Here is a 24,218-nt window from a genome sequence, read left to right on the forward strand (position 1 = left end):
GACGCGCTCACTGCTGCAGCTCTGATTGGATGCAGCTCGGAGCGTGGTGTGCGTTTCACCTGGGGGGGGGAACCCGTAATGTAGCGTGTAGTGCAGGGGATCACCTTCACTACAGTAGCAATCTCAATAGGGCTTATTTTTGGGGGAGGGCTTATTTTAGAGGAATCTTACACAGTAAGGGGAGGGCTTATTTTCGGGATAGGTCTTATTATCGGGGAAACATGGTAGCACCTCCAGGCCTTCCATGTGCTTTCCAAGGCATTTGGAGAATTTCTGGCGCCATTTTATGAGGTCGAGTGCCTTGCCTAGGATCACAGAGCTGAGAGTGTCTGAGGCAGGCTTAGAGCCAAGGCCTCCTGCCTGCCTCCCAGCGCCCTGATGCCCTCCAGCCTTTTCAGCGGGGCTTGCGGCCCCCTGCTGTCTTTAACCTCCATGGCCTGCGTTAGCTCTTGCTGGCTGTGTAAGGCTTTGTTTGGTGTATTTTGACGGGGATGACTTCCTAGTCGACCTTCCGTCCTGCCTTCCCTAAAAAACAGATCGACCAACATGGGACCAACATTTCAGAGGCATTTCACATTTAGAGTCTGTCGTTTCTTAACGGAAGGAAGAAGAATGTGTGTTTTCTGAAATCCGCAGCAGTCGTATTGCATTGGGTCTGAATTCTGATGTCTTTTAGTTTTCTTCCTTTACATTCAGCGCATTGTATGTATGGCAAAGACCCAGACCTGGGAGGACCCTCCAAGGCCAGAGAGGAGTGACTTGTCTAAGGTCACACAGGCTAGAAATAGCCAAGCCAGGACTTGAACCAGGCCCTTCACCTCCAGACCCAGCACATTTCCCCTACCATGCTGGTCCTGCTTTTTGACTCTGACTCATATGCTCTTCCCCAGGATGTGGCTTTTTACACTCAGTGGGTAAGGTCAGTGCACATCCACATCCTTCTCTTTAGACAGGTCCCCATCTTCCTTCTCAAAATTATTACTCTTTGTGTCATCAGAATTGTGTTCTTGATTTTTATTTTTGGTTGTGGGATCCTTTCTCTCCTTTCTCTGAACCTTTGGAAAAAAATCTGTTTTCCCAAGATGTAGGGAAGGTCTGGGTCAGACTTTGCCTGGATTTCCTCTCCTAGGGCATGGCCACTTCCCTCCTGAGACGTCCCATCCTTTCCCCTGCAGAAGCTGCTTCCTCCTTGTTGGCCAGGCTCAGATCCAAAGAGCAGTCCCCCCCGCCCCAATTTTTGAAAGATGAAATTAAGGAAAGGCAAGACATTATAAGCTATTGTGCCTTGTGCAAAGAGAGGGCCTGACAGAAGGCCAGACTACCCCACCTCCTGTCAGGCCTGCATCCTGCCTCGTGGACAGAGCCAGTGACCTGCCCCCACAAAAGTATCACTTCTGGTTTTCTTCCCATCGATCTTCTGCCTCTCACTTCTCTGGGCTTTGCCCTCTCAGGTTTCTGACTTTCCCCACATAAGTCTATTTTCTTAATCTGACTCTTTTATCCCCTTTAAATGAGGTTGACCTTTCCAGAGCCATGGCATGTTATGAATCCTGTTTGTCCTCTTGGGTTAGAGTCACTATAGTTTTACATCTGGTGTCCCACCCACTGCGGACTGGGCGCCCCCTTTCTTGGAGCAGTCAGCAGAGGCCGGAGAACTGTTGGTCCATTGTGTTTGAGGGGAGGAAATTCAGTTAGTGTGTGGGTTAGACTGGACGGTCCCTTCCATCTCTCACTGTGAATCTTTGTTATGATGCAAAGGGAATGAGTAATGCCCATACCTGCAAGAGAGTTTGTAGGGAGTGAGGACTAGAAAGAAATGGTCTGCTGAGGAAGCCGCCATAGGAATATGTCCAGGAAAGTCTGATGGCAAGGGGGTGAAGGCACAGCCCAGGGGTGGAGGTGTCTCGTCTAGGCCACTTTTCTCAGGAGTTTGGCAGCAAGAGGGAGGAGAGAAAGAGAACCAGAGGTGGATGATTGGGGTGGTCTAGGGAAGGCTTTTTAGGATTGAGCAAACCTGTCAGTGTTTGTGGACAGATGAGTGAAGGGATCAAAGGTTTGTAAGAAAGAGGCAGTGACTTCTGGATCCTGGCCCTGGACAAGATAGGGGATGGGATGAAGGGTGAGGTGGAATTGGCCTTAGTAACTAGTGAGGATGGTTGTTTTTTTTTTTTTTTCCTGTGGAAAGGTGATGGTTCTGAGTTTAGGGGCATGGAGGAAGCCAGCATCAGACAGCATCGATCACAGCAAGCCCTTCCCTTACCTCCTAGCACTAACCTTTTGTGGTTCTGCAACTCCTGGGAACTGTTAGTTTCTATAGGAAGGGACCAGAGCCTCCCCACTGGGAGATGATGGGCTGGGGGCATGGGGGAAGCCAGCACCTCCTGGGTGTGGTCAGCAAGACTCCTCTGAGGACGGACCTGGGGCTGAGGTGACTGAGTCTAGTCTGGTTAGAATGTCTTAATGGTCTTGTAACAACATGGGTCGGGGCTGGCCCATGGTGGCCATGACTAGGCCATAAGCTTTGTGAGGGCAGGCATCGTGCAGAGCACCAGACTGCTGTCTCCACCTCTGGTTGAGCCACACTGAGTCAGTGTTTGCTGTAACCTAGACGCAAGTCACCCGGCCTGTGTCAGGAGATCCACACCCCTGTGACCTTGCGTTCTCGGTCCATTGCAGGTATCCCCAGTGAAGATCTGTGACTTTGACCTGGGCAGTGGTGTGAAGCTGAATAGTTCTTGTACCCCCATCACCACGCCAGAGCTGACCACGCCGGTAAGTGTTCTGGTCTGGAGCACGCTCCAGGCAAGTTGCTGAGGTGACAGAGGAAGGGGTGAGGAGCAGAGGGATTGCCCATCCTGATTCTCATTCCCTCCTCCCCCCTGGGTCCAGTTCTTTTGGGGGGAGTCCTGTTCTAATGAGGCTAGCCTTCTGGGCCTCCTCAGTACCTATGAAATAAAGCATGCCAGGCTCTGTGCTAAGGGCTGGGGATGCAACAGCAGGCAAAAAGGAAGGCAGCCCCTGGCTTGAGGGGCTTCCAGAGGCTGGGCACCCCCTCTTCAGTGGGGGCCCGACCACAGCCCTTAGCTTGGGCCACCAGCTGTAGCCATCTCCTGCCTCCACGCCAGCCCCGATTCCAAGGGGAGCCGGGGGAGAGACACTGATTGGGGGCCTGCCTTGGAAATGGGGCCAAGGAGCTTCAACTGGGGGTTTCTGAGGTTCTTTCCAGCTTCAGACCCTAAGAAATAGAGTAACTAAGTACTTAGGCCATAGATGGGATCGTTGAAAAACCAAACAAACCAACCGTCATTGATGGCTGCCTCCCACTCCAGTAGAGACCTGGAGCTCTTGGGGCCCCAAGCCTTGCTTTAGTCTGGATGTGGTCCAAATACAAGGGTGCACCACTAACACAGAACCTTTGGTTTGTGCAAGGGCAGCATCTCGAGGCCTCTCCCAGGAGCAGCTCATGGCTTGTGTTTACACATCGTCCACTTGAAAGCAGTGCTCCTAGAGGCCAGCGGCTGTTCTGGCCTTTTTCAGAATCCAGAGCACTTAACCCAGCTTGCCTGGCATATAGTCAGTGCCTAATGAGTGCTTGTTGGCTGACTGACCTCAGGGAGACGTGGGGATCTTCCCCCAAATAACTTGTCAGCTTGGGTCACATGTTCTCAGGCTGTGGAGCTCAGTGGTTTCTGAGTCTGATCATCTGAGAAGGCCCACGAGCCGCCTCTTTGGGCTCTTAACCAGGATCACATTGTTTGGGGTTGGCTGCTTTCTGGTAGCACCTGAAGTCTCTGCATGCCCCATTCCCGCCATTCCCACTGGGTTTCATGATTTCCCTTGAGATTCGAAATCTTTTGCTCTTCCAAATAACCTTCCTTATTTGTCTGACTCTACAAAGTGTCTCCTTGGTAGACTGGTTGTTGCAGCATGAAATCTGGAAATAAACAGGCTCTATGTCCTCATCATATTGACCTGGTCCAGTCAGGAGTGCTACATATCACGCTGATTCTTTCTTTTCTTTCCTTCCTCTCTCCCTCCCTCCCTCTCTCCCTCCCTTCCCTCTCTTCCTCTCTCCCTCCCTCTCTCTCTTCCTCTTTCCCCCTCCCTTCCTCCCTTCTTTCCCTCTCTCCCTCCCTCCCTTCCTTCTCTTCTTCCCTCCCTCTATCCCTCCCTTCCCTCTCTTCCTCTCTCCCTCTCTTCCCTCTCTCACTCTTCCTCCTTCCCCCTCCCTTCCTTCCTTCTTTCCCTCTTTTCCTCTCTCCCTCCCTTCCCTCTCTCCTTCCCTTCCCTCTCCTCCTCCTTCCCTCTCCCTTCCTCCCTCCTTTCCCTCTCTCCCTCCCTCCCTTCTCTTCCTCCTTTCCTTCCCTCTCTCTCTCCCTCCTTCCCCCTCCCTTCCTCCCTTCTTTCCCTCTCTTCCTCCCTCCCTTCCTTCCCTCTTTTCCTCTCTCCCTCCTTTCCTTCCCTCTCTCGCTTCCTCCTTCCCCCTCCCTTCCTCTCTTCTTTCCCTCTCTTCCTCCCTCCCTTCCTTCCCTCTTCCTCCCACCCTTCCATCCTTTTCAGGAGTGTTCCATAGTCATGTCAATACAGGTGTTTAGCATAGGCATTTTGTAATTGGTTTGCATGGAACTCCCCCTTGTCTTGTTTGCTCTTGGGTTTTGTTATTTCTGCAGTGAAATGCTGTTGGCCTTTGTGGTTTCATCTTGGGTCCTGCTGCTTTACTGAAGCCATCCCTTGCCTCTGTTTCTTTGCCGCGTAGTTTCATCATCCCTTCTTTGCCCGCCTTCCTGCCTCTGTTTCCTTCTCTAGTCTAGTGACTGTTGCTGGAATTTCTGCTGCTGTGTCAGACAGTAGAGGGGAAGGGGGCATCCTTGTTTTACTGTCTTATTTTGGGGGAATGTTCCTGATGTTTCCTCATTGTATAAAATGTTAGGCCCTTTTCATCATATTTTTCAAAGGTCCTTTGATTCCACTGTCTTGTAGGGGATTTAGCGTAAATTAGTATTGTGCTTTTTCAGAGACTTCAAGTGAATGAGAAAGCAGTTATTAAGCACTTACTGTGTACCAGGCCCTGTGTCGTATGCTGGGGATACAGACTCAAGCAAGCGGTGGCATGGTCCCTTCCAGGAATTTGCAGTGTATTAAGTCGGGGAGGGGAGGCTGTGTCTGTGTGACATGAGACTGATTCCAGACAAAACAGACCAGAGTCCCAAGGCCAGGGCCCAGGAGGAGTGCAGACAGCAGCATTTAGAAATGGCCAGGAGACCTTGCTGGAACCCATTGAGAGTCATGTGACCTGGGATGATTTGGGTTTTAATATCATGAATGTAGGTGTTTTTCCTAATATAAGCCAACTTTACCCCTGGTACCAATCCTGCTTGATCACAGGGAGAGACTATGCCATGTACAATATTAGACTTAATCAGTTATTAGTTCGGTTCCACTATTGAGAACTCTTTTATCCTTTGTTGAGCAGTGTTGCTTTCTGAGAGGGAAAGGGAAAAGTAGTATATTGAGAAATGTAGGTGCTGCAAGGAAAGGCATCCATAAAATGCTTTTTAAAAGAAAGATCATGGACGGGTGGGGAACCTCCGGTCCCGAGGGTAAAGGGCACAGAAAGATTGGCTGAAAAAGAGCTAAGGGCTGGGCTGTGAAGGCGAGGGATCAGATTGGTTCTGTTGGCCCCAGAGGCACAGACCAGGGGCAGTGAGGACAGCGCAAAGAAAACCTTCCCGGCATCAGTGCTGGTAGAGGCGCTCGGCTCGTCCTCCAAGAGGCTGGGGAGGCTCCCTCAGCCTGGTTCTCCTAGCTTGGCCTCAATTCCTTTGGGGAATCCCCGTGGCTGGGCAGTGGTCAGCAGAGGAGAGGACTCAGCGGGCGCCTTGGAGGGGGGATTCAGTGCACGCAGCGCACTCTGAGGACATCAGGCGTGTTCTCTCTGGGTCCTGTGTGCAGTAGGGGCTTAATGGTGCCTGCGGTTCTCCCTGCATCTCCCTGCTCCTCTCCTCTAGTGTGGCTCGGCCGAGTACATGGCGCCTGAGGTGGTCGAGGTGTTCACTGAAGAAGCCACTTTTTACGACAAGCGCTGCGACCTCTGGAGCCTCGGGGTGGTTCTCTACATCATGCTCAGCGGCTACCCCCCCTTCGTGGGTCACTGTGGCACCGACTGTGGCTGGGACCGGGGAGAGGTCTGCCGTGTCTGCCAGGTGAGGCAGCTGGGGCCACCGAACACCCTGCAGAAGGGGGAGGCTGCAGGCCTAGGCCAGGGCAGCCATCACCTGCTAATGAGCCTCCCCGTGCTCAGCACGAGCCTCACATGAGCCTCACATGCCACGGAAGAGGCATCAGCGAGGAATTAGGACCGTGGCCGAGTGGTATGAAATAGAAGTAGAAAAAAAAAACAAGCCGAGCCCTCGGCCAGCACTGGTTAAGCTCCTGCTGTATGCCAGGCCTTGTGCTTGCACTGGGGATCTTGCCCTCAGGGGCTCCCAGCTGAGGGGGGCGTGGTGAGAGCTGACATTTCTCACCTGCCCTCAGGCAGGTGCACATTACCACCTTGATCCTCTCCACTCCCCCGGGAGGTAGGTGCTGTTGTGATCCCCATTTTGCAGATGAAGAAGTTGAGGCCAGCAAAGAGATTAAGTGACTTGGCCAGGGTCATACAGTGAGTGTCTGGGTTGAATTTGACTCTGGTCTTCCTGATCCCACATCTTGTGCCCTGCCCTGCTCTCCTCGGTGCCTCTGATGACAGCTGTATCTGGTGTTTCAGCGGGTGCAGAAGCCATGTTATGGAGGCTTTGCTCAGGGCTCCTCAGAGCAGTGCAGGGACCCCATTTTGCACCTGGGTAAACTAAGGCCCAGAGAAGTGACGGGTCAGTGCAGGCTGGCCCCGGGAAGGTGAGCAGGCCCTACGGGCCGGAAGGTCCCAGCGGGAAGGTGACTGACCCTCCTTTCCCCAGGACAGGCTGTTCCAGAGCATCCAGGAGGGAAAATATGAGTTTCCCGAGAAAGACTGGGCGCACATATCCCCGGAGGCCAAAGACCTCATCTCCAGGCTCCTCGTGCGCGATGCCAAGCAGAGGCTCAGTGCCGCGCAGGTCCTGCAGCACCCCTGGGTGCAAGGGGTGAGTGCCCGGAGGGAGGGTGGGGGCTTCCCCCCCATGGCTGAGCCTGGGTTCGAGTCCCACCTTTCCCTCTTTCCAGCTGTGTGGCTTTGAGAAGCTTCCTTTGCCCGTGGGGCTTAGTTTCTCCAACCATGGAAAGAGAACAATGGACTTGACAGTCACTGAGGCCCTTTCTCGCCCTCAGTCCTGCAATTCTCTGGTTTCTGATCTTGCAGCGTCCTTGAACGAGCCAACACCTCTGGGCCTCAGTTCCCTCCTCTGTGCAGGGGTCTGCTATAGCGACTCCAAAGTAAACGGAGCTTCAGTTTGCAGAACGCCTCTCCCCAGGAAGGGGCTTCCCCCAGAGCTGTCACGCCCATTGCACAGATGAGGAAACTGAGGCTCTCAGAGACAAAAGCAAGAGCAGGGACCTGGCTGAGGCCACCCCTGGGCTGGGCCCATGGGCACGGCAGTGCCAGCCAGTCTTGGGGGGGCTCCCTGTGCCCTACAGCTCCCTGTCCTTCCTCTTTCAGCAGGCTCCAGAGAGGGGACTGCCCACACCGCAGGTGCTCCAGAGGTAAGGAGGCCCGGGACGTCCAAGCTTGGTCGCCCTCCGCGAAGCCCTGGGAGTCAGGGAGGGCAGGGCCTCCAATATGAGCTCTCCTCTGTTCCTCATCTGTGCCTGGCGCGTAGTAGGGCTTCCTAAATGCTTCTTGATCTGACTTGACTCCCAAGCCTGGGCAGGCTCTTCTCCCCTCTTCTCTCTGACCAAACCCCGCTGACTTCTCGGGGTAACAGCTCAGCCCCAGGTCCCTGGTGATGGATCCTTGGGGGCCAGGTGATGGGGTTCCAGGCTGAACATGTCCTCGAGGACTCTTTAGCCTGGGGGAGATGCTACTCTTCCCTTGCAGAGGGTCCTTGATCCCCGTCCTCCCCCAGTGACCTTGGGGCAGTCCCATTCTCCCCCCTGCTTTGGTTGTACATTCGCTGTTCACAGATGGGCCTCTTGACCTGCCCCCCAGGGAGACAGCAGCCAAGCCAATAAATCTGTGAAGATAGATCCTGGGATTCACCCCAAAGCTCAGACCAAAATAAGTGATTACGGGGCAATCCCAGGGGCCACAGCCCCAGTGGCTTGGGAGGCAGGTTTCAGGGGGCAGTAGCACTCTAGGATCCAAGACTGATTTTTCCATCAAACCCAGGAGGATTTGTAAGTCCCAGGGAGGCTTGTCCTTCCAACCACTGCCCCCCTTACTCCAGAGGAGGGGCCTCCAGCCCCTTAGAGTTGTGTGTGTTTAGACAGTCCACCCCACCCCCACCCCCTGCTGATTTGTATAGCAAAGCTGCACCCGTTTCTGGAGTGCTGGGGGAGGGAGGGACCTGCCCAGGGTCACCCTGCCAGGGTCAAGTCCAGTTGCTCCCTCCACCTTAGCAGGCTCTTGCCCCTATGGAGCCCAGGCTTTTCCCCATATTGAGCCCAGAATGCCTCTGGGTTCTTCCCAACCATCCTGCCCCTTAACCTGGACAGATTTTTTTTTTTTAATGGTTAAGTGTTTATTATGTACAAGCACTGCAGATCCTTGAGGACACAGGGAGAGAAGCTTCGGTTCTAATCCTGGGAGACCACACACAGTGGGGAGAGGTGGTGGGCACTTTGGTTGGGAGGCTGCTTGGATGGGGAGGGGCCTTAGCAGCTTCCAGAGGCCAGGCCAGCCCTGAAGGTAGCTCACAAAGCTGCTTCCCAGCATGCTCCCTGGGAGGCCGCCTGCCCTGCTGAGCTGTTTGCTCACAGTACTCCACATGCAGAAGCAGAGGTGGGGAAGGCCAGGGCCAGTGGAGCGGAACCAGGCTGAGCCGTCCCTCCCCGTCCTGGCTCTCTCCTAGGAACAGCAGCACCAAAGACCTGACGCTGTTTGCAGCCGAGGCCATCGCCCTGAACCGCCAGCTGTCGCAGCACGAGGAGCACGAGCTGGGGGAGGACCAGGAGGCGCTGAGCGCAGGCCTCTGCTCCGTGAGGCTCTCTCCCCCCTCCAAGTCTCGCCTGGCGCGGCGGCGAGCCGAGGCACACGCCAGCCGCCACGGAGAGCCCGAGCCTGCCCAGGAGGCCCTGTGATGGCAGGGCTCCCAGGTGGGGAGGCCAGCACCCTTCCGCCACCCGGCCATCTGTCCCTCAGCATCTTCCCAGCTCCGGCCTGGAGCTTGCTCACAAACACAATTCATCTCTTTCTCCCCCTGCCTCCCCCTTCTGGTAATTCTGCTATTCCCCAGGGGGCCTTGAGAATGAAGCTTTCTCCAAGGAGGTTGTCATTGGAAAAGATAACAGTCACTTGTCACTTTGACTAATAGGGTCATTTCATCTGGCTCCTGAATCCAATACAGGCACCAGTGCTGCTCTGAGTCAGGTTTGAAAAGTATTTAGGTGGGCGCCGCTGTCCTGGCAGCAGGCTCTTCCTCCCTCCCGCCCAGCTCCGTCCACCCGTGGCACGCATGGTTCCCTTGTGCCACTCTCCAGCCTTCTCGCCTTCTCCCAGGGAGGGCCGGGTGCCCCCCCCTCCCTTCCTTCCCCTGCACCAACCTACGACTCAGGAACGGAAGAGGAGGCAGCGTTCCGATTTTCCAGTTCAAGAAATCAGATCCATCTTCCCGTTTTCAGCCTGTCCCCAAGCACGTGAAATGCATCGGTCTTGTCTTGCTATGAAGGAACTGTCCCTAATGCATCAGCCTCATCTTCATTTGTACTTGCTGCTAAAGTCCATTTAAAAAGAAGAAAAGTGTTAGCTGAGCTCTCCTGACATGGAGGGCTTTTGAAGACTGCACCAGGGCCTGCGGGCGCTCCCTAGAAGAAGCCTGGAGTCAGGCTCGTTTATCCTCCCAGGACCTGGGGGGCTATGGGAAGCTTCCCCCTCTTCCTCCTCTAATCTGTTTAAAGTCTGATTTGGGAAGATATCAGCCAGCCCTTTGTGGAATCCCTGAAGCGAGTGGAGCTGGAGGGGGCCAGGCCAGGAGGCAGCAGAGGTGCCAGTGGATGGTTACAGATTGTGCTGTATGGATGCCTAGCATTAAGAAATACGAACACGCCTATTTAAGACTTTTGTACGCTGATGGTGATGTTTTGAGCTGTAGTCTTAATAAAATTATTTTTAGAATAGTTGGAGTATCGTCCTTGGTGCTTTCAAGGGGAGGGGGCAGGGGCTGGGGAAGGAGCAGATCATGTTTCATGGCAGCTTCACTCCCTTTGGTAACTTGAATTTTAGTTCAGTTCAACAGATGGTTAAGAACCTGCCTGCCATGTCTGTGCAAGGCCTAGACTCGAGCTGGGGAGCCGAAGGAGGAATCTGCCGCAGCCCCTGCCCTCCATGTGCTTGCACTCTTCGGGGATACAATTTATACAGGACCAAGCGTAATCCAAGGTGGGGGTGAGATGGGGGGAGTGGGCAGCCAGGGGATCAAACTGGGAGGGCTTCATGGAGGCCCTGCCTGAGCTCACCCTTGGAGGGAGAAGGGATTTCAGGCAGTAGAGTTGAGGAAGTGCATTCCAGGCTTGGGGAATAAGAATCCCTGTTTTAATAAGAAGCAGGTAGGGGACACCATATTGTGCACACACATGATCATGATTCTCTGTCTCTGTCTCTCTCTCTCTCTCCCCCCCTCCCCCTCCTTCCCTCTCTCTCTATCTCTCATCTCTCCCCGTCTCTGTGTCTGTCTCTGTTTCTGTCTCTCCTCTCTCCCTGTCTGTCTCTCTGTCTTTCTCTCCCCCCCCCCCCCCCCCCCCCCCTCCACCCGCGCCAGGGAGTAGCCCTCGGGCCCGTCTCTGTGTCTGTCTCTGTTTCTTTCTCTCCTCTCTCCCTGTCTGTCTTTTTTTCTTTCCCCCCCCCACCCCCCCCCCGCTTCTGACTGGAAATATCATGGACTTGACTTCTTATTAAATATTAATTAAATGAATAGGAATTTGTTCCTTACTTTCCCCAATAACTCACCCATCAGCCTCTGCTTCAAGACCTCCACTGCTGGGAAAATTCCTCCAAAGCCCCTTTCCCTTTCCCCTGCTTGCTGTGAAACACCCTGGGGTGATGGAAGATGGCCATCTTGTTCCCCTTGAGTCTTCATGCTTCAGCATCCCCACTCCCTCCTTCAGTTGGCCCTCCGATCACCAGCCCCTTCATCATCCCAGTCTCCTTCCTGGCTATCCGTGTTTTCCCTGAGCACAGCCCCAGGGCTTATACCTGCCCTTGGTAGAGAAGTGGGGGTGAGGAGATTTGCCTCTAAGGTGCCACATTCCATCCCCAAGCCCTCCATCCCACGGTTGGGTTCCAGTATCTACTCAGGGCCTTCTACCACCTCCTGGGGCATGTATCACCCATGAATCCCTCCTTGGCAACCTTGGTGGCTTTTTCCTCCACTAGAATGTAAGTTCCTTGAGGGCACAGACAGACCTGCCTTCCTTTTTCCTTCTATCCAGGGCTTTTCACAGTCCCTGACACAAAAATACCTGTTGCCTTGGCTTGGAATTTATATAGACAACGGAAAATATATGTTGTCAATTTACATATTAAGTGTAACTTTAGACTTAAATAAAGCAAAGGCTTTATGACTATATTATTTGTACCTCATGACCACTCTGGGAGGGAGAGAGCTGCCCCTTCTCCCCACTGTGATCTCTTTCACAGATGAGGAAAGTGAGGGCCATGATATAGAGTTGGAAGATCCTTTTTACAGAGAAGGAAACTGAGGCTCCAAGCCAGAAAGTAACTAGTCCGAGGTCACCCAGTAAGGAGCAAAGCTGGGGTCTGAACCGAGGGCTCTCTGGCTCCAGGTCCAGTGGTCCTCCATCCGCCAAGACACTTGGCTGTTTATACAGCCTCTGTCTGAGGGCTAGCTGACTCCTCTTACACCAGAAGTTCTGATGAGGTCAGTGTCCAGAGCTGGGTCCTCTGCCCAGGATGAGTGAGGGAACATAGGCTTGAGAGGGGTGTGGACCCATTATTCCAGGAATATTTGTTGTTAAAGGCTAGTGTGAGGGAGTCCTGGGACAAGGCAGATAGAACAGACAGAACTTCCTCTCCAAGAGCTTACGTGTGATGGGGTTGGAGAGGCCATGGGCATGATTAGTTATGAGAGAGAAAGAGAGAGGCCCCAGCAAAGCAGGTCCAGGCGGACTCCTACAAGCAATCGGGAAGGAGAGATTGTTTTCTCTTGGGTAGAGGACTTTCTAGGGAAGGAGGCACCTGAGCCTGGGCCTTGAAGGAAGGGATCTGCTGAAACCCCCTGGGAGGGAGGTGGGAGATGGACCACAGGAGGGGCAAAAGGGAAAAGCCGGAGTGGGGAGAGCATTGGCTGAAGTCCAGGATGTGAGGGGCGGCAGAATGAGACCAGACTGGGCAGGCAGACCGGAGCTGAATTGTGGGACCTTGGACACCAGGGGCAGGAGCTTATTCTGGAGGAAATAGGAAGTCTTTGAAGGGTTTGAGAAGAGTTGAGTTGTTGAGTGGGACATTAAGGAGATACTTTGAGCAGGCAAAGGAAAGAGAAGACCCGATTCCTGGACCCAGGGAACATAAAGGTTAATTAGGATGCACTATCCTTAGTAGGCAGGATGGTAGAGTGGATAAAGAGCTGGTCCCAGATCTTGCCTCTTACATATGCAGGCTGTGTGAACCTGGGCAAGTCACAGTCTCTGAAGATGCTTACCTCTCCTCGGAGCTCACCCTACCACTGAAATCACAAATCCAGTCTGTCGCTTCGAAAATCCTTTGGCAGAGATGTCAGAAAGCATCTAGTTGTGCCTGAAGAGGAATCCCAGCTCCCCCTTCCTCCACCCCACCCCCAAGTGGTTGCTGAGTGCACTTGAGCAGCTCTAGAAACTTCCCAGTCTGGGAGGGGAGTCTGCCCTTCTGCTTAGAGCTAGGGAACAGGGGGCTGACCTCCCCTTTCACCCAGAACATTCCAGGGATAGATGCCCCTAACGAGGAATCTCCTTCCGCCTCACATCTGTCACCTGCCAAGTATACTGCCCATTTGGAAAGATTGGGGGCCCAGTGAGACCGGACAGACCCAAGGAGCCAGAGCCAAGACCAGAATGGGCTCTCCTGAGGCCAAGTCCCAGCCCCTGAAGAATGCTTCCCTCCTCTGTCCAGTCTAAAAATCAGGGCTGGGGCCTAGTGCTTCTGGGGGTAGGAAGTACTTAGGGGAGAAGGGAAAAGACTGGACAGTGGCTGAAGGGTCTCCTTCTCCAAGACTAGAGAAGGCAGGGTGGGACAATGGACAGAACAGGAGGCATTTGGGATCAAAGGACTTAGAATCTTGCTTCCCATGTGACCCTGGGCAAATCTCTTCCTCCCTCTGGGCTTTATTTTCATCCAGTTTAATTTATGATGAAACAACTATGCCCATGCTAGGCAATGGGAAAGCCTTCCCTGCCCTGATTTCACTCTAGGTGTGTGTTCCGAGAGGTGATGGGCGATAAGATGTCCAGATCAGCAAATACAAGGTGATTTAAGGAAGGGGAGGATGCCAACAGCTGGGGAGGGGGGATCAGGGAAGGCTTCACAGAGGAGGTGGCCCCTGAGCTGAGCCTTGAAGGGAGTAGAGCAACAGGGAGCCCCGCATGTGCAGGGAAGCCCATGTGTGGTGAGACTTGAGGGGCAAAGAATCGACATAGCTAACCTCTTCCCCCCCACCTTCTCCAAGGGGGACTTTCATTCCTCCCAGGAAGGGAGGCAGGAGGTTGAAGCCAGAGGCCACCCTACTGTCCTCATAGAGAGAAGGTACCTAGCCAGAAGTGCATCCATCTGCTTCCTCACATATTGTTAGTCTAGGGGTGATGATCCATCTCCATCTAACATCTGATCATGTTGCCACTTTAGGGGGAAGGGGGACCCCGAGCTCTATAAGCAAAGGCTTGATCCCTTTCCCACCTAATACCAGTTCCACAATGGACACACATAGTGAATAGCACAGAAGCTCATTTATCCAAATGGTAGCAAAGCAGAAATCAGAGGAGGTATACATGGGAGAATATGTACCATTCAATGCAGAGTGAGACAGGGTCACTCTCTGTGACCCCGTCTGAGGTTTTCTTGGCAGAGATACTGGAGTAGTTTTCCATTTCCTCTTCCAGTTCATTTTACAGATGAGGAAACTGAGGAAAACAGGGTGAAGTGACTTGCCCAGGATGACACAGCTAGTGTCTGAGGCTGAATTTGAGCTCATGTCTTCCTGATTCTACACCCAGTTGTCTGTCCACTGCACCATCTAGCTGCCCCCAAACCAAGAGAGAGTCCTTTATCTCACCCAAGAGAGACTCCCCACCATCTCTAGAATAGGGACATCATGGAAACTTCCAGTTCCTTTCATGCTGGCTTCTTTCCAGAGTCTTTTCCTTCAGCAACCTGAAGTGGGGTTGGCCTCTTCCACATTCTCTCTCAAAGTGCCAGGGACACCCCAAGCCACTTGATACTCAAAGAAGACTTGACCTTTGACTGGTCCCTAAGGGGCTGGCCCTAAAGAATCCTTCAGGTGGATTGGTGAAAGCTGAAGCTTCTCTGCTTTTACCAGCTCCCATCCACCCCTTCCACACAGGTAGGGCATTCATCTCCACGAAGAAGGAAATTCCATAACCACGGATGTTGGGTTATATTAGAGGTGAGGACAGGTTGCCTTCTGCCCACAGAAGTCTCATTTCTTGTAAAATGAAGGGCCTGGATGCCATGATGACCGAGGTCCCCTCCAGCCCCAAGTGCTCCTGTCCTAGGTGATCGGAGATCTGCACTTACCTCTGGTGGGACTTCCAACCTTCTGCTTCAGAGTCTGTTATCTGTTCATCTGCATGTAAGCTCCTTCAAGGCAGGGACCTAGTTCCCTTCAGTGTCCTCTACCCAGAGTAGACGTATGCAATAAATGTCTATTGAATGCAGACTTGGAGGACCTTGAACAACATATCTAGAGGATGGCGGTCAGCATGAGGACACCGAGGAAAACGCCATCGGAGAATGGAAGCTGGAGATGTTGAGCCTGGAGAAGCCTTGGAGGTGGTCATTGCTACCTTCAGCTCAGTTCTCCTGGAATGGGCATTGCGCAGAACCATGAGCAGCGAGTGAAAGTTAGTGGCAGAGAGGCCAGTATAGACTGCATTAATAAAAAGAGCTTTCCCAGAGTGGAATGGGCTGCCTCAGGAGGTAGCGAGCTCCCCTTCACTGGAGAACAAGCATGGCTACCTGCTGGGGATGATGTGGGGGGGGATCCCCTGCTCAGGTCTTGGATGCCTCTGACGTCCCATCCAGCTCTGAGGCTGTGTCTGTGCCTTTCCTTGTCCAAGCTTGAGGTGCCTCTGGGGTTACCTCAGGGTCTTGAGGAGGTCTAGCAAATCGTAACCCATAAGATCACAGGATTTAAAATGGTGAGACCTAAGAGTCATGGGATTGTTTTACAAAAGAGGTAACTGGGACTTGAGAGGAAAAGGTACTTGCCCAAGACCACACATCGGCCAAGCCAGGATTCTGACCCAGGGGCCTCCCACTGTCTGCCTTCTCCTCCCAAGGGATGCTCTTGGACTTCTATGATTGTCTCCACCCACTGGTGCTTCTCAGGCTGACCTGATGAGTCATTGCAGACTATAGGGAAAGGAAGGCCCCATCTGGAAAACTCTGTGAGGGAGGGGAGTCCCTCTACCCTCCAAGTGGACCAGAGAGGGAGGTGGAGATGGAGAGGACCCCTCCCTCTCTCCAGCCCCCCATGCAGGAAGCAGCCTCTCTAGAGACCCAAGAGAGGGGCTGAGTGGGGAGTTGTACAGGGGAGGCTTGAGATCAGGAATGAGGGGGAAAACTCTGTCTCTGAGGCTGACTGGCAAGGGCCTGGTGGCTGGTCCCACCAACAGCTCAGGATTTGTCACTCAGCATCCAGCCAGAGTCCTGTTCTCCCAGAGGCAATGCAGTGGAACGGAAGGGGGCTCAGAACCTCTGGGCTCCAGTCCCTGCTTTACCAGGGGCTCCCTAGGGGACCTGGGCCAGTTCACCCAATCTCTCTGGGACTTAGTTTCCTCTACTGTCAAAGGGGGAAGCAAGTGTGGAGCAGTGGGAAGAGCTGTGGTTCTGGATAAGAGGATCTGGATTCCTATCCTGACTCTGGGGTGACTGCAGGGAGCTGGGTAGTGCATTGGCCAATGCGCCCGGAACTGGGAAGACCTCAATTCAAATCCGGCCTAAGACACTCACTGCCTATATGGCCCAGGGCGAGCCGCTTACCTTCTCAGCCTCAGTTTCCCTATCTATAAAGTGGGGACAATATGAGCATCTCTTTCCAGGGTTCTGGTGAGGATCAAAAGAGTTCCTAATTAATGTACATCACTCTCCAAACCTTGCAGGACGCTGTAAGTGCCAGCTGCTAAGTCACCTCTCTTTTCTGGGCCTCAGTGTCCTCTTCTGTCAGGTGAGGTGCTCTAAGCTCCCAGGGATCTGAGCTTGTCTCTGTTCTGGCCAACCTTCCTATCAGTTCTTTGGAAAAAGGCGCGCATCAGATTGGCAGGCTGCACGGAGCTAACAGGGGGAGGGAATCAGCATTGAATAGCACCTACTGGGCTCCAGGCACCGTGCTAAGAGCTTTTTACAGTTATCTCATTGATCCTCGCAACAACCCTGGGAGGGAAATGCTAGTATTATCCCCATTTTATAGTTGAGGAAACTGGGGCAGAGGTTAAGTGACTTACCCAGGGTCACACAGCTAGTAAGTCTCTGAAGCCAGATTTGGACTCAGATCTTTTTGACTCCAGGCCCAGTGCTCTAGGCACAGTGCCAACTGCCCCTGGTGGCAGGGATAACTATGAGACTAGATGCCAGTGGAACTCCAAGAAAGTGCAGAGAGGATAGAGCGTTGGGCCAAATTAAAGAAGTAAACCTAGATAAGGGATAATATAAAGTCTTAAACTTGGGTTAAAAAAATTGCTTCCCCAGCTACAAAGATGGGAGTAGCACAGTTAGACAGCAGGTGTTCTTAAAGGGATCTGGAGGTCTTAGTGGACCACAAGCTCAACAAGCACCAATAGTGTTGCATAGCAGCCAGACAGGCTAATGGGATCTTAAATAGTATTCAGAGAGGCAGGTGCCCATCCATCTATGTTCCTGTCTTCTCGGACCACATCTGGAACCTTGTATTCAGTTCTGGGCACCACTTGGGAAGAACCCTGATAAATTGGAGAACAGTGGAGGGCAAACAGGGTGTGGAATGGCCTTAAATTCATGCCTTATGAGGATCAGTTCAAGGAATAAAAGATGTTTATCCTGGAGAAGAGAAGACTTGGGACACAGGATGGTTGTCTTCAAATATTTGAAGAACTATTAAGTGGAAAAAGGAAGGGGTTTATTCTGCTTGAGCCCAGAGGGCAGACACAAGGAAAATAATTGGAAGTTGCCAAGAAATGGTAAATTTAGGCTTGCTGTCGAGAAAAACCTCCTTAGAGTACATAGCAAGGTAATGAGCTCCCCATCCTTGGAGATCTGCAAGAGAAACTGGAGGCCCATCTGCTGGGAAAGTGGTGCAGAGGTTCTTGTTCAGGCTGGGAGTAGATCAGAAGCCTCTGGGATTCTGGGAGCATTTACTGTTCTGAAGGGTAGAGCCCTGCCTGGGCAGAGGAGGGAGGGAGGCAGGGGCATTATCGAATTGCAGCCTCCAGACCCTCATTGTATTAGAGTCTGGGACAGCTCCTAACAGCAACGGGCATCGAGTACAGTCCTTCCCCTGCCTCCGAGCCCCCCCTCCTTTCTTTTGTGTCACCATCTCCTCCCCATGCAGGCTGGTGGTGAGAGAACTGTTACACACACACACACACACACACACACACACTCACACTCACACACACACACACCCCTTGGGCATCTTCTCAGCCTCCCCTCCTCCGGCCAGCATCCCCATCACCATGGCAGCTTGTTGCCTTGGAAGCCAGCTTGAGAACCAGGCCAGGCTGTCAGCATCCTCCACATGGCCCCAGGAAGCAGCTCATTCCTTTGGGGAGCCAAGGATTAATCACGTTGCCTACCCCCAACCCTCCCTTCTCAAGGAAATCAGATGGACCTCAGTCTCTCCAGCCTTGTCTCCCCACCCACACTCCTCCCCAGGGGCTTAAAGAGGTGGACAGCTCCTCCCTGGCTCCCAGACCTTCTCTGGCCCCAGGGAAGATGAGTAAAGCTGGAATGGACTCCAAAAACCACCCCTCTCTGCTGCACCGTGAACACCTCCACCCTCCCTGCTGTGCAGGTGCCTTAGCTAGAGCCCTCCTGTTTATGCTGGGACTTTCTTCCCCACATTTACCCCAAATCGCCAGCAGCTGTGCTCTCATCTCTAACCCAAAGGAATAAGGCTTCTTGCAGGGCTGGTCCCCCACCCTCTCTGCCCTTTGCCTTTTGCATCAATTCCCACCCACCTCTTTCCCAGATTCAGAAATCCAGACCTTCCGGGACTGGTTGGAGATGGGCAGGGAGGCAGCCAGGCTGAGCACTCCACTGATTTTCATACCCCCTTGGTCAATTTCCTTCCTCTCCCTCCCTGAACTTCATTTTCTCTATCTGTAAAATGAGCTAGAAGGTCTCTAAGCAAGTGGGCTCCTCCTTTGCTCTTTCCCCCACTCAGCTCTGACCTTTCTGCTCTGATGCTATGCCCCGTGTGGGCAGAGGCCAAAGGGGGATCTAATTCCACCTCTACTGAGAAAGACCCCTTTATAACGTCCTCAACAAGTGGCTGTCGAATCATAGCCCCCAAGCTGGAAAGGATCTTGGAAACCAGCCAATCTAACCCCCTCGGGGGACAGCTTGAGACCACAGAGGCTGTGACCAGTCCAGGCTGTGCAGATTGAAGCCCAGAGCCACCAAAGGCAGTCTTCCCCTGGTACTGTGATGCCTCCAAGGAGGGAGACGCAGCCTGCTTCACTCTGGGACAGCTCTGGCCTGAAGGTTTTCCTTCCATCCTGCCAAACTCTCCTGGTTCTGCCCTCAGCAGGGCAGGGGCTCCTGCATCGAACAAGTCACCTTCTACACGTGACAGCTGTTGAGATGTTTCAGCCTCTGTCCTTCTGGAACTGTTGAAGGTGTGGGCACAGATAATGGTGGTGTGCATAACCATGAAGCCCTTTGTTTGGTGAGTGCTTGTGTACTGGACTGGAGGCGTGGGGGAGAAAGTTCAGCTCAGACCCAGGATCAGTTCCCTTTCAAGTGCTTAGTAATTTTGTGACTCTGGGAGAGTCTTTCTCTTCTTTGGGCCTCAGTTTCCACCCCTGTAAAAGGGTGGTCCTGCCTCCCTGCCAAGGCCACTGGCAGGATCAAGTAGAGTGAAAACTATTGGCGTTCCATAGCACCAGAGACCCCACCACCTTGGGCCTGCGCCAAGGTCTGCCTTGGAAATCATATGACAGTGAACAGACTCGTCCAGAGCCTCTGAGAGTCCCAGAGCCTCCACAGTTTCTCTGAGAAGGGATCATCTAGCCTGCATTTGGAGATTTCCAGTGATAGGGAGCTTACTACCTCTATTTTAGGACTGCCTCTCTGTTTGCATTATCTACTATGATTTTCAGGCATTTTGGCAACCCCAGCTCTCAACCCCATAGCCTTTGTGAGAGGATGTTTCTTGCAAGGGACTCATTCTCTTTTCTGTTCTAGGAAAACAAGAAAGAAATTTAAAACAGCTCTCTGGTGAATGCAGCTCATTGTGTCTGGCATTGATTAGGAGCCCAAGGAGGAGCCCAGGGAGTGATAGCTCTAGGCGGAAAGAAGAAGCAAGAGAGAGAGGCAAGAGAGAAAAGTGTTTTCACTCGGAGCCATATTCCTGGCCTTAGACTAAGCCCCAATCACACCCCTTCCAGCCACAGACTGAGACCTTTCCCGGGTCACATTCTGAGCCCTGATCCTGGGCACAGGCAGCCTTCCTCCTTGCCCCGATTAGACTGATCCCCAATCCCACGCCCCTGTGCCTTGGTCATATGCAGAGCCCCCAATCCCAGCCACACAGAGCCCTGGCATCACCAGCCATCCCATAATTACCTGCCAATTAGTCTCAGTCAGGGCCAGTACAGAGATCAGGGATGAGAGTTTCCAGCCTGTCCCAAGTTCAAGGGCCAGGCTCAGGTCCTTGGTCTGCTGAGAGGGTTGGAGGAAGGGGAGGGTCATGGTGAAGCTCCTTTGGCGTCAGGCATAGACAGACAGCCCCCAGTACTGTGCATATGGTAGGGTGGGGTATGTCTCTGCTCAGAGCCTGCAAATAAGAAGGGTTTTTCATGCACAATTATTCCGATGCCTCCTCCTGTGACAGATCAGCAGGGGATAAATTCTGAGTCCTGGGGACTCAGGCTGTCATTTATTGCCTAATTAGAGGAGTAATCAGACCTCGTTCTAGCACTGAAGCTGGAGATTTGAACATCTGGGAACAAAGGCCTCTGTTATCCAGGAATATCTGGCCCAGGAGGAAGAGGGTGGATTTTCAAGGGGAGGAGGGCTGTGCACATTCCCATTATAGACGCTCAGAGCTGGATGGGGCCTCAGAGGGCACCCAGTCCATCTTCATAGCCCCAGAAGGAAGACCCCCTACCACCTCTTTGACAGGGGGTTGTCTAGACTGCTTGAACACTTCTAGTGGTGCGGAGCTCACTACTTTATGAGGTGTTCCCTGCCCCGTTCAAGCCCCCCCCTCCCATTTCATTGTGGTACGGCTCTCATTATTAGACAGATACTTCTTGCTATAAGACTCAGACAGATCCATAACATTTGAAGGTCCCCTACAACAATGCAGATCCTGACTCATCCGTGCATTGCTCCTGGGCATCTGAAAACAGATAAACAAGCCTGACCTCCACCCCACTCGCTAGGGCAGATCTTTAGCGCTCACATCCTCCCCTGATGCTTCCATCCATCCCTGTATGTTGGGTATTCCAGGCCCCTCTCCATCCTGGCTGTCCTCTGGACACTCTTCACGTGATCAACAACCTTCTTAAACTGTGGTGCCCAGATTCATACTGTGTATCCCTTTTAGATATAGTTATTTTCATGTTGTCTCTCAAGCTTGGCACATAAATGCTTGTTGACTGACTGAACACAGTAGTCTAGCCAAAGTCTAATGAGGACAGTAGGACCCTCCCTTCCCTCTTCCCAAAAGCTCCATCCCTCTTCACACAGGCCGAGATCACATTAATATTTTTGGCAGTGCTAACTGACTCATTGCCCAGGGTCACACAGCTAGTAAGTATCTGTGGCTGAATTTCACCTCAGGTTTTCCTGACTCCAGGTCCAGGGTTCTGGCCACTGTGTCACCTAGCTGCCTCCTAGCGGGCTCAGATTTATTCTTCCTAGTAGGTTATAATGAACATTGGCAGATATTCCCTTTTTGGTTCTGATCCAGCATGACTTGGTGAGCCTTCTTCTAGCCTGGTTATTGATGGGGTGGTATTATGTGGTAACAAAGAGCTTTTTGGTTGGCTGAGGATCCAGAAGGACTGAGGGGGCTAAATGTGCTCATACAAGGTTCTCAGGCTCTTCCCTGATGGGTTTTTAAGTGAGAAGGATTGCTTGGTGCTTCTTGGGGCAGAAGGGAGGGGAAGAAAGCTGCTAACACCCCCACACAGATGTGCCTTGATAACATGTGTCTCTGGGTGAGTGATATCTCTATTTCTTTTGTGCTTATTCTCTCCTGATCTTGAATATTTTGAGTGGAGAGGACCTAACTGACTGGAAAACCATCATAGGTCCCCTTGGCAACTCGAGTCTATTGCAGAATGCTATAGAGCCATGGTGGCTGATGATGGAGGGAGCAGCAAAATGGTCCCCTGAGGATGGTGCGGCTTCTGGGATCATAATCCCTATTGACAGAGAAATGTGGACTCTGGACTCTAGAAGGGACTTTTTCTGAGAGCCCATCAGAGATCTGTGCCTAAGGAGAACCCCATGAGGCCTCCACAAAGGTACAGAAGGACTCCCAGGGCCAATGGTGGAGCATTACCCTTTGGTCACATGTTCACCATTAGATTATGGAATCCTTGCTCCCCACCCCCAGCCTTTAGTACAGTGACCAACACATAGCAGGCACTTAATAAGTGCACACTGATTTGTCTTGTTGATAAAATTGTAATTTAAGTTTGAGCCCATTACGAACCCCCCACCCCAGGGATTTTGTACGTGCTTGGAGTCAGGAGATGGAGTGGGTTGTTTGAGGGACAGCATGGTCAGTGTCACTAAATTAAAGAATAGTTGAGGGAGCATGTAAGGTGTAAGAAGACTGGAAAGATGGGGGCGGCCAGGTAGCACAGTGAGTAAGAGCACCGGCCCCAGAGTCGCGATGACCTGGAGATCGAATTCCAGGCTCAGACACTCAGCACCACACCCAGAAATAACTGGCCATGTAACCTTGAGCAAGTTACTTAACCCCAATTGCTTAAAAAAAGATAATAATAATAAAAAAAGAAGACCGGAAAGACAAGGGAGGGGCAAGTAATGAAGGTCTTTGAATGCCAGAGGATTTTGTGTTTTATCTTGGAGATAAGAAACCACTGAAGCTTACTGAAAAGGGATGTGGTGGGGGGAGATAGTGACTTGGTCAGACTTGCACTTTAGAAAGATCAATTTGACAGCTGAGTGGAGAAAGAACTGGAGAGAAATAGAGAAAGACAGAGATGGAAAGACAGAGATAGAGACAGAGAGAAAGACAGACAGATACAGATGGAGACAGAAAGAGAAAAACAGAGATAGAGACCAACAGAAAGAGAGACAGAGATAGCGAGAGAGACAGAGAGACACAGAGAGAGACAGAGACAGACAGACAGACTTGGGGCAAGGACTAACAAGAAGGCTGCTGCAAGAGTCCAGGAGGGAGGTGATGTGTGCCTGCTCCAAGGTGGTGGTAGTGTTAGACTCTGTCCATTGACCCCAACATAGTGGTATAATTTTGGTCCTCTTTCAGCATCAGAGGAGAGAAGGGAGTGTATAAGAGAGAAGTCACAGAGGCAGAAACAACCCCCTTGGATATGGGGGAGGTGGTGAGAGGGAGGAGTTGAGGAGGATGCCTCAGTTAGGAGTCTGGGTGCCTGGGAGGAGGCTGACACCCTCACTAGTAATGGAGGAGTTTGGAGAAGGGAATGGTTTGGGAAGAAAGCTAAATTTGGTTTTGAACATGTTGAACTTCAGATATCTATGAAACATTGAGTTCAAGATATGTAATAGGCAGTTGGAGATGGGAGTATGGAAGGCAGCAGAGAGGGTCAGGCTGGATGACTAGGTCTGAGAATCATCAGCAAAGAAAGAGCATATGCCTTCTTACTACATAACGCTACTCTACCCTCCTCCCTTTCCCCTTCCTGTTTCTTTTGAATAAGGTATGCCCATTCAGAGCCATCATACAGTACTTGGGTTTCATCCAGTCATGTCTCAGTGATACCCAAGAGGCCCAATATAACCCGCTGACAGACTGTAAGCTCCTTGAGGTCAGGGACTGTTTGGTCTTTGGTACCGTCTTCGGTACCTTGTGTTCTACACATAATAAACCCTTTGTAAATAGTGGTTGAATTGTCAGACTGTGCAACCGAGGCAGGCTTTGCACGGAGGAGCTGCAGCCCCCAAACAGAGTCCGCCAGGACTATCAGAGGTACATGTTTTCTGAGGTCTGGTGGAAAAGAGTATGGTGTTTAGATTCTGAGGATGGGGTCAGAGCCCAGCTCTGCTGCTCAGTACCCACATGGTCCTGGGCCAAGCTACTCCCACTTCCTAAACTGCTCTTTCCTCTTCTGTAAAACCAGAGCGATCCCTGTAGCTCCCAAGCTGTGACTGGAAGAGCCTAGGACAATGGACGGACCCTTGAGAGAAGGTATGGACAGGTTTACCGTGGGAAAGCAGATTCTTATCACACACACACACACACACACACACGTCTACCTGCCAATGGTCACCTGTCAGAGTCCACCCAGACCCACAGTGAGTTTCAGGTAAAGGAATAATTGGTGGGTGACACTGGAGTCCTACGAGTAGGGGGCAATTGGCTCTGGAGATCATCAGATTTATAGCCTAGAACAGGGAACGTCAGAGCTGGGAGGGGCCTTAGAACAGAGAACAGAAAATGGCTAGAAGACCTTAGAGCAGAGAGTAAAGAATGCAAAAGCTG

The 24,218-nt window shown here is 52.3% G+C and overlaps 1 protein-coding gene and 1 long non-coding RNA gene across 5 annotated transcripts in view; one reads left to right on the plus strand and one right to left on the minus strand.

Annotated features, from left to right (window-relative positions):
• The window catches only part of LOC138165010 (MAP kinase-interacting serine/threonine-protein kinase 1), a 43,175-nt gene extending 32,924 nt beyond the window's left edge, over nucleotides 1-10,251 (plus strand). For 2 of the 4 annotated variants that reach the window (XM_069093065.1, XM_069093066.1), the window contains exons 9-13: nucleotides 2,677-2,772; nucleotides 6,009-6,203; nucleotides 6,957-7,121; nucleotides 7,634-7,677; nucleotides 8,985-10,251. In XM_069093065.1, the coding sequence (XP_068949166.1) occupies nucleotides 2,677-2,772; nucleotides 6,009-6,203; nucleotides 6,957-7,121; nucleotides 7,634-7,677; nucleotides 8,985-9,213 (729 nt within the window). In that variant the 3' untranslated portion in view covers nucleotides 9,214-10,251. The remainder of the gene's footprint in view (nucleotides 1-2,676; nucleotides 2,773-6,008; nucleotides 6,204-6,956; nucleotides 7,122-7,633; nucleotides 7,678-8,984) is intronic. The other 2 variants (XR_011169247.1, XM_069093067.1) reach the window with 2 other exon arrangements.
• Nucleotides 7,988-20,491, minus strand: LOC138165011 (uncharacterized). The gene is made up of 3 exons (XR_011169248.1): nucleotides 20,120-20,491; nucleotides 9,676-9,845; nucleotides 7,988-9,069 (listed from the first exon to the last, which is right to left on the minus strand). It is a non-coding gene; the product is annotated as an uncharacterized lncRNA (long non-coding RNA).
• Nucleotides 20,492-24,218: the final 3,727 nt, after the last annotated feature.

Source organism: Petaurus breviceps, unplaced genomic scaffold (assembly GCF_028583685.1).
Source record: "Petaurus breviceps papuanus isolate PSGF00001 unplaced genomic scaffold, PetGlider_PUasm1.0 207, whole genome shotgun sequence".
Taxonomy (NCBI): Eukaryota; Metazoa; Chordata; class Mammalia; order Diprotodontia; family Petauridae; genus Petaurus; species Petaurus breviceps.